Source organism: Pipra filicauda, unplaced genomic scaffold (assembly GCF_003945595.2).
Source record: "Pipra filicauda isolate LSUMZ 115617 unplaced genomic scaffold, ASM394559v2 scaffold27_size4233163_pilon, whole genome shotgun sequence".
Lineage (NCBI taxonomy): Eukaryota > Metazoa > Chordata > Aves > Passeriformes > Pipridae > Pipra > Pipra filicauda.
The window spans coordinates 2,002,513-2,012,144 of NW_024104398.1; the positions used below are offsets into that span (position 1 = coordinate 2,002,513).

Consider the following 9,632-nt stretch of genomic DNA (forward strand, 5'->3'; position numbering starts at 1 on the left):
TTGCTTACATGTGGTAAATTATAGCCACTTCTGCTTTATTTGCAAAAATGTTCATAATTTTGTCTGCTATTCTGGCTGACAATCACATACTAAGCAGGAGCCTTCCATTTAAATATATATGTTTCTCTCTGAATGCTGGCAAATCTTGGGTCTTTCTTTGACCTTCAGTAAAGTAAAAAAGGCATTCTTTACTAGCTGAATTTAAAACATTTTCCTTCCTTCCTCTTCAGCAATTGTCATGGTCAATACCAATAATTTTTGACGATGGCATAAAAATCAAAACTGTTGCTGAAAAAGAACAATATACACTCTGGTACAAATGGAAATGAATCATGTCATGCATTTTCACATCTTTAATTGGTAATAGCAAACAAAAGTCATATTTCACTTCAGCTAGTGATAGTTGGGTTAACTATTTTTCCTATGAAGAGTGTACTGTTTGTATCTCTGTCAAAAATCAGCATGAGGAAGGGATGGTTGAATTCAATGGTAGGAGGAAGAGACATTGGCACTACTTCAGCAGCAGTTGCTGCTGCTGCCTCAGTACCTCTCTCATCAACATCCAGAGAAGCCTCATGAACAACCTAGGAAAAAAGAAAATACAGTCATTCTGGGCAGTCAACAGCCACCTGAAGGATGAATCAGCCTCCTTTTAAAGCAGCCCTACTTTGAGGCATCTACTGAGGAGTGAGTAGAGGCAGAAGAGCTGTATTGTTGTAGTCATGGCTGCTTTAATGAGGACCAGGATGGAGCTACATAAATCCCCTAAAAAAAAAAAAAGAAGTCCAAAAGATTGGATGAAGAATGGAGGCTCCACCTATAAGTGTTTGTCTGCACCTCCAAAACTGAGTCTCCAAGGCGGGGAGGACAGGCTGTGGTGTGCCTGGAAGCATTAGCAGTTCCTGTCAAGGAGCCAAGGGTTGATATTCCTCTCATGTTTTAGTTACTGCCCAAAAAATCTTGGCCAGTACCGGTCTTTGAAAAAACAGACATGCAGTGATCTAATCTGATCTCCAGTGTCACCAGGGACCAAACTCCTCTTGTAAGCTTGCGGGCTGAGGCCTAAATGAGCCCTGTTGCAGGCAAGTTGGGAAGCTGGGAGCTGTATTTAGCTGGTGTTTCAGGATGCTGTCACTGAGGGGTTTTCCTCTGTGTTTGTGAAAGAAAAAAGCAGCCACAGACTTACTTTGGAAACCTTCAGCTCTGGGGTGCCAGTGATGCCAGAGAGATCTGCCTGGTTGGTGAACACATCCACAATTCCCATCTTCCTAAGGGTGTTACTTATTTCATAGCTCCCAGAAATAGAAAATTTGGGGAAGTAGAGATCCATAAAGCTGTTAGGTAGAAGAGAAACATAGTGGGTGATGAGAAGAATTTTTCACCAATATAAATGATGGTGAGAAAGCTGTGCAATTCCCATGAGTGTCAAACCCCAGGGATTTGGACCCTGAATGTGCAGTGGGCACTAATTCAATTGCTGATGCTTTTCATGCTGATAGAAGCACTATCATTCTTAATCATAATAATAATAGTAATCATAATAGTATTTATCTGGTATTTTGCTTTAGGAAATCGGAGAGCACTCTGCTAAGTAGGACAGTAACAAGGCCCCTGCTTTACAGTCAGAGAAGATGAGGGCTGAGGTGACAGCTCATGTCGCTCAAGAAGGTGGAGAGCTGAAGTTAAGTCCTGACAAAGTCTGCTTGGGGAGAAGTGTGGCAAACCCCAGCACTTCAAAGCAAAGAAGTATTTCTGGCATAACTGTGGCATTCAACATGGCTCAGGAAAGGCCCTGCTGTCTGCATTTTTGGATGCCATGTCCTCTAATTGGACATGGCCATGTCCTCCTGTGGACTGGCCATGATCAAGTTTGCCTTTGAGTGTGAGCTATTTGTAGACAGCTCCTGCTTAGTATGCTTTCTGCTGGATTTCTTTTCACGCACTGTTCAGGGATGCTCAGAGCATCCAAGTCACCTGCAGCAGTGATCACCCTTTAGGTAGTTCAAGTCTTTTGCTGTCTTGCCCAGAGGCAGCTTGGGTTGAATAGCAAAACAGACAGGATCCAAACTGCATTTCTGTAACCTTTGTGTGATACTGCCCGGTGCATTAGAAGAGGATGGGACCTCTAGCACTGGCCTCAACAGCAGAACGGAAATTGCCATTTGGTTCTCACAGTTTCTCCCATGAAGTACTTATTCCTGTGTTTATCTCGAATGAACGTGCACCACAAATTAATTTAGAGAAGGATTATCCTGATATTACAGCTGAGAATGACACATTTTTATTTTTGATATTTGAGGTATCACATTATTAGCTTATACTCAATTTGCTACCCATTATGTTTTTACAAACTGTGCTGGTATTTCTATGATGATGCACTGAGATACATGGGTGTGAACTGCACAGCCTTATTAGTTGTGAATCAGGGCAGAGCTTGGTAAATTAAGCATATATTAACCTGATATTACTCATCTGCTGTTGCTAAGATCCCTCCCAGACAAACAAGGTTGTAAAACATGTTAGCTGATGTTAGTGTCAATGGTTGAAGCTAACTGAACCTCATTAGATTTTTACAGTTTCGAAACAAAATGCCAGAAAATCGGGACATTCACAATTAATCACTTGCCCGTTCTAACAATTGCTGAGTGATGCAAGGGTTTCTGTAAGGAAGATGTTTGTGTAGGATGTATTATGTATGGATGCAATACTACAAACTGTAAAAGTTATGGTTCATTTGAGGTTTAGACATGGGCCTGAATCATGGTGTTTCGGTGATATATGAGAGGTAAAACACATTAGTGGAAATCTCAGTATAGAAGATTTGCCTTAAAATTGCCACCATTCCACTGACTTGATGGAGTATTTTAGAAACACCAATCTAGGCTTGCTATTCGGAACTCCTGGAAGCCCATCAGGATAGTCTGGTTAGGAGAGCAGCAAATCACTCAAGCATCAACAAAAGAATAGTTAAATACAAACCAGCTGCAAGATTTTTACAGGTAGGGCACACAAGCCAAAAATAACCCACTCGCTTCCCAGAATCACCAAGTTCATAGTCTTTGCATTCCCAAAAGAGTAAAATACTATAAATATAGGTGCTGCTGCAGCTGACTGGCAGAAGATTACCTCTGGAAGAGATGATCTGACCATTTCTGGATGGTTTCCTTGTCCAGAGTTTGCTCTAACTGCTTCATTTTCCCTTTTGCTGGTAGAACCAGAAATGCAGTAGCACTGCCATTATAATGCAGCCGTACCACAGTGCATGACAGCTCCTCATCAAAATAGAAGTCAAATCTGCCCGTTTGGTACATCATAGGGACTTTCACAGTAGTTTCAGCATCCACAAAGAACTCCCTTTCTTCGGTATGCTCTGGTTTAAAAGGCTTTTCCCAGTTGCCTGATACAAAGAAGGAGAATTTAACTGAATATCCCATGTTCTATCCCATCATAGATTAAATTTTATATAGCTCATAATAATATTCACCTATTCCTCCATGTGTTAAATACAGAAGTTTCAAACATAACACTTTAAAATGTGTATCACAGTAAGGCAAGAATCTTTTTACCTGGTCAGAAGAGTGCATTGGATTCCAGTTTCACTTTGTGTTTCAGATGCCAGTAATGAAATAATTAGGCATTTTCTTTGTGTCTACCACTGCTTTTCTGTTCAGGTGATCTAAGTGGCCTTTCTGTAAACATAATCTATGTACTCATGTACTGCATGCATTTAATTTCTATTGACTTTAATCATAGGCCTCAATTTGTAGATGTGTTATATCAGGCTTAAGAGCACATCATCTAACCCACATCAGAAATGCACAGTGTTTCCACTTTTTTCCTTAAAATGTTCTTCCCTATTCATTACCAGCTTTTTCCATATATAAATATTAGTGTATATATAAAGGACTCTGATAGGGGAAAAAAAGGAGTATGTAGTAAATTAGGCCATTGAATCATGCATACTTTTAAAAAGAAGTATTAAAAAGATTAGGTCATGCATGAGTCTCAGTGCCTTTACTGAAAATCAGAAGAACATGGGGCAATAGGAGTTACGGTTAAACCCACGAACACGTGCTCAAGCTGAACACACAGGCAGCTGTGGCTCAGAGCAGAGCTTCTGGAGCTGTCACAAAGACAACCAAGCCTGTGTGGCCCACAACTCCCTCCCCATGCCGAGCAGGATCCTGCCACCTCTCCACCACCTCCACTGTGCCATGAGGGGATCTTCTGGCCCAGCAAAGATCATTTGAAATTCTCCCCAGACCAGCTTTGAAGTGAGGCAGCTGACACTAGGGCTGTTGGTAAAGATGAATCACGTGAATGCGAACCCTGGAATGCTTACCTTTAAAGAAAACAAAGCTAGCCAGAAGCATTACAGTCTGTGGATCCACGTCCTTGACCAAATTAGTAATTTTCCCGTGTGTTTTCCTCTCTATATAATCATTGATCTGCTTTTCAGCTGCTGGGGGATTGTTAAAGTCAGTGGTAAAAGCCTCCAGCTGATACAGAGCTTTGGCATCATCTAAAAACTCTTTTAGAGGTTTCAGCTTCTCTGTTACAAAGATGGCATTCCCCATGTTGAGCTGGACCCCACCCTCAGGATGGCTCAGCATATGAATTAGGTTGTGGAAGCCTTCATGTATCTCTTTCTCCTGAATCTCTGTAAGGTTAAAGGCAAGTCCTTCCAGGATCTGGGTCTGAGTGGCTGATCTAGCCCCTAGGGCCAGCATTGCAAAGGCACTGGAGATGCTTACAGGAGAGAAGAAAATGTTCTTATCAGGTGCCTCCAGTGTAACCTCTTTAAAAAACTGGAATGCAAAGTCAGCATTATTTGGCACAAGTTTGAGGCAAGCAATTGCTTCACCTCCATAATGCATATGGTGTTCAGGATCATTTGGATCATGTCCATTGTGGTGACTGGGTGGGAGCTGACTATAGGCAACAGCATGAAACCCAGCCAGTAGTAAACTTAGGTAGAATGAGTTCTTCATCTTCTTGTATTAAAATCCTATGAAAAAAAAGAAGATATTTCTAAGGTAAGTAAATTAATTAGGTAGAAATAGTTATTCTGTCATTACCGCTGAATAAAAAATCATATCTCTTTCTTTTGTCCTCAGTTTCCATGTTCTCCAATTCTTGCCAGATTTTCCTTTCTATTATTTTCCCAGGCCTCCGGGCAAGTGTCTGCCAACTTTTTCTGCCACCCTCACCCTAAATACCCGCAAAGGCAAAATTCAGCATGGATTAATTGAATACACAGCACCCTCAGCAGGCTGAAGAATGGAGCATATCCCACCAGAAAACACACCATGGATAATCACTAGAAGACTGCGGTACCACTGTGCTTTTGACACTAATGGTCTAAATAATTTCTGGAAAGCTCATCATAGAAGAAGTTTGGATGTTCTATGAGTAAAAGGAGAAAGAGGAAATTCATGCAAGTGAGTAGCAATTAGTAGCTACATACAAACAGCATTTGAGCAAACAGGCAGGAAGGATATCTTTAAATAAAATTTTGGTCAGATTGATAATGCATCCTATTTCAAGAAAGGACAAATTAGTAGTGGCTGTTCTTCAGCAGCAACCAAATATAAACCCCTACCTCTCTAAGGGACAGGTGTTTGGTTTTTTTTCCAGAATAGAAATAATGTAATGCTTTAAATAAGAACCTGAAACAAAGTGCTGTCTTTTCATAGACCACCAAAATCATTCAAGTGGGTTCATTTTCAGCTCATCAGAAGCAGTCAATATCATTAACAAAGAACAAGGCCTTGTTTTTATCAGATGCTCTACTGGTAGAAGGGCAATATATTTATCCATGTGTTACACTTGGCTGTCATAGCTACATTTCATTGCAGAGCTGATACCCTGCACTGTATAAGCTCTTACAAAGGGACTTTGGAAATGGGAATATGACTGTCCCAATAGGCCTCATTTCAGAGTAGGAATGTAGGGCAAAGAAATGGTGAAAAAGTTGCAAAGGATTTGGGGAGATAATGAGCCATATTTGCTAAAATTGTGCAAGGAGAGATATATTACAGCAATAGCACCTTTCATCTCCGGCATGATTCAACTTGAGAGACTTTCTGTTGTCAGAAAGTGCTATGCTTACAGTCTAGCTTTATCTATAACATCAGAGGGAGAAAGTTATATTTGTAGTTGAATATCCACTTACAGTTAGACTTATTAGAATAACAAAACATTTTCAAGCTATAATCAAATATTCAAACATTTACATGTTTGTTATAAGTAATTCTAAAAAGCAGACCTCTTTGCAATAACACCTACAGTGGTAGGAATACAAAGTAGACAAGGTATTTAACTGACTTGACCTCAAAACTGTGGCTAGTGGATACAGCATGGGTTTGCTGTAAGGGTTCTCTAAAAAATTGGTTACCATTTTCTGAAGGGTATTTTCCCTATCCTGATATTTTTGCTCTATGTAGTTATGACATGTTCACATTTTGTGGTTAGTTTATGTACTTTCATGGAATTAATTTCCTTTTATTACAACTCTGAATTCACAGATAATGAAATACAATCTGAATCTGAATCATCCATCTGTTACTCAGTACTGGCCAATCACAAACAGTCAAGAATCGTGAGTCAGCCCTCACAAAAATCTTGATAATGTTTGGTTTTAAAAGCATAAGATTATAAGAGACTTGGTAGCTGCAGTTTGTAGAGGTCTTTTTTTGTTGTTTAAGCCTTGAAGATACAAATGGCCCACTCCATCAGTCCCTTCTTTGAAACATAAAGGTACTTTTATAATAAAATTTCCATCATCTAAGCCTTCATAAAATCATTGGGGATTGTAACTTCATACTCAAATACTTCATACTCGATACTTAGTATTTCATATGATATTATTGTGGCTTCTAGGTTGGCAAGTGATCAACCAGTGGCAAACTGACAACAGAGACCCTTTCAGCATAAAACAGAAGCTGTAGATTCTCACGTGGCCTTAATGATTGAGGGATTTTCCTACGAAGCATACTTGCTAATGATTTATTAAAATGCAAAGATCTGAGAACACGAGCTATAAAGCTCTTAAGAAATTTCCTGAAGGAGCTAAGTTTGCAGAAAGCTCCCTATTTTAAGACCTTTACTCATATAATCTCCAGAAAAAACAGTCTGTCCATCAACATGGCAGTAGAAGTGAAAAGCACTTCAATTCAAAATCCAAATCTACACTGACTTTTTGAATAACCTGGAAAAAACCACATTTACCTCTGCCTCTTTTCTTCTCTTTGTGTGTGTTACAATGACAATACATTTGTGGTATTCAAGAATATCTTGCTTAAAGAAGAGCTTTCAATCGAAGCAGATAATGACACAAGCGCATGCCAACGCTGGGAGGACAGTGTTTTCAGCAATTTATCTGTAGTAGACTTGGTGATAACATTTGCTGAGTATATTACCTCTTCCCTCTCACACAATCTTCCCTACTATGCAACTCAGCAAGAAAATGGAGAACACTGGGATTAGCTGAAGCTACCCTAGAATAATTCCACCAGAAAACCTGGAAGTGAGCTGGACTGAGTTTTCTGACTGACAGAACTTGCTTCTTTGTGGATATAGCTAATTTATCCATTTGGGGGCTGATTTTATGATTTGGAGAGACAATTCTGAAGACAACTTTCTGCCTTTAGAGTCCCATGTAATATTCCAGGAGATGAATATTCATCCCATACTTCTCCCATAAGGGGTACTCCTGATAATCTCATTTCAGTCAACATGAAAACTTGCATTACTCACAGACATATGCAGGCATGAAATAGAAAAGCTGTTTGCTCACCAGATGGTGCTGCTACCCTCCTAATTGTTTCTGAATGAGGAAATCTGAGAAATTTGTTTCCTGAAAGCTGCACTATGGGAGCACCAGGCATATCAAGACACAGCACCACCACTACCACCATCAGTGGGGTCTGCTGAACTAATATCAGCTACTCAGAAATATATAAAAAAATCACCCAAGCACACAAAAAAAACCCACAAAAGAAAGACTTGACTAGCCATATTTGTGTGTGAGAACATGACCTCAGGATCCTGCTGTAGGACTAGCTACTCAAACAGCACAACAAACTCATGTGTTTTCCTGGCTGGCCAGAAAGCTCTCTGCATACTTCATTATATGCACCCGGACATGATCAGGGCCTTTTCCAGACTGATCATCTAGACATTTACTTCTCTTGTCATTCAGAGTTTTGATGCCTCTATGCCTGAGGCCCCTAAAAGGTTGCAAACACAAGCCAAGGCATTGGATTCTTCACAGAAGCTAACCACTGTATTTCATTAAAAGTAATTCCTTTCACAGCAGAAACATGGAAGCCAAGTTTACATTATCCTCTAGAAATGCATGTGACTATTCATAGAGCTGTTTTCTGTTTCTTCTGTCTTCTGTAAGCCAGTTTAGCATTGTGGAGCTCACCCAGAGAGTGGCATCACCCACTTCTAGGCCTCCTTTTACCTGGAAACAGGTGAACATGAGCTTTCACTGTTCTACCAGGCCATCATGTGTATTTGCTGTTGAACCTGAGTTAATGCACACACTCAGAGATGAAGCATTACTGAGGCCAGAGGATGAAAAAGTAGATAATAAAGAATGAGTGCAGTGGTTAGGGAAGTCAGATGAGACAGCAGAGATTTTCTTCTCTCTGCAAGAACAGATCAGACCAGGTTCCCAGTTTCTACTTTCCAGTGTACACCTGACCACAGCCCAGTCTCTGGCTCACTGAGAGTGTTGACCTCACTGTGATCTTCACTCCCCTGAGCACGTGAAGTTTTCTCTCCTTCCCTCTCAACGGTCCTGTAATCTGATGATTAGTGCAATGTCTCGTCTGAAAGGGAAGCAGACAATAGATATACCACCCCCTAAGCAAAGTATTTCTTGTAGACCTTCAATACAAAAATCAGCAGAATTACTTAAAAAGAATCACTAATACATTAAAAAAAAAAAAGCTCTAATCACCCACCCTCAGGCTTTTAATGGAGCAGAGCCTATTTCTTCTAGCAGGGGGTACATCACGGAAAGTCCCACTTTTAGGATTTCTTGGGTCCAGAGATCACCTTGCTGTCCTGCAACTAGATACCCTGCTCTGGTTTTTAGATTTTTACTCCTTCTGTCAGCCACCTGACAATGTGTAGGCAACTCATTGCCTCAATTGTGATGCCTATGTCCTTTATATCCAGTTGACCCAATAAAAGCCTCTTTATCTAGGACAGATTTCAATTTAAGATGAAAAGATTTAAAATCAACTGCCTGCAAAAAGAGGAGACACTTTTGAAGTCTCTATAGGAAGCAAAAAATCACTACTTACAGCAGCTTCAAAGGATTCTGCTGTCTTCAGCAGGACTATCCCACAGCTCCCTCTCTTATTTATACTGTTAAATAGCATTATGAAAGCAAAGCGTCCTCTAGAAAACATTAACCAGGGCAGACAAGTGTTACTACTTTAGAAATGGTGCAGAGTAAACAGTGAAGACAATTTTTGGGGGCAGGCACCTGATTTTTGCTGTATATGCATGGCCAAACCCTGCTTTTGCTTAGAACAGTCTTAAGAGTCCTCCTGCATTTCTACACATCCTCCTGCTGGGAATCCAGATACTGCTCACTCTACCAAATACTTCAC

At 40.3% G+C, this 9,632-nt stretch overlaps 1 protein-coding gene across 4 annotated transcripts; it reads right to left on the reverse strand.

The window, feature by feature from the left end:
* Positions 1–330: 330 nt before the first annotated feature.
* Positions 331–9,343, reverse strand: LOC113992280 (alpha-1-antiproteinase 2-like). 4 transcript variants are annotated; one of them, XM_027729421.2, is made up of 6 exons: positions 9,321–9,343; positions 8,749–8,840; positions 4,343–5,008; positions 3,127–3,397; positions 1,187–1,334; positions 331–584 (listed from the first exon to the last, which is right to left on the reverse strand). In XM_027729421.2, exons 3-6 carry the CDS (start codon positions 4,989–4,991, stop codon positions 390–392), a joined length of 1,263 nt encoding a protein of 420 aa, XP_027585222.1. In that variant the 5' UTR covers positions 4,992–5,008; positions 8,749–8,840; positions 9,321–9,343; the 3' UTR covers positions 331–389. The 4 variants fall into 4 exon arrangements, with proteins under 4 accessions (XP_027585222.1, XP_039238616.1, XP_039238617.1 ...); XM_039382682.1 differs by having other exon boundaries at positions 8,736–8,840; XM_039382683.1 differs by having other exon boundaries at positions 8,709–8,840.
* Positions 9,344–9,632: the final 289 nt, after the last annotated feature.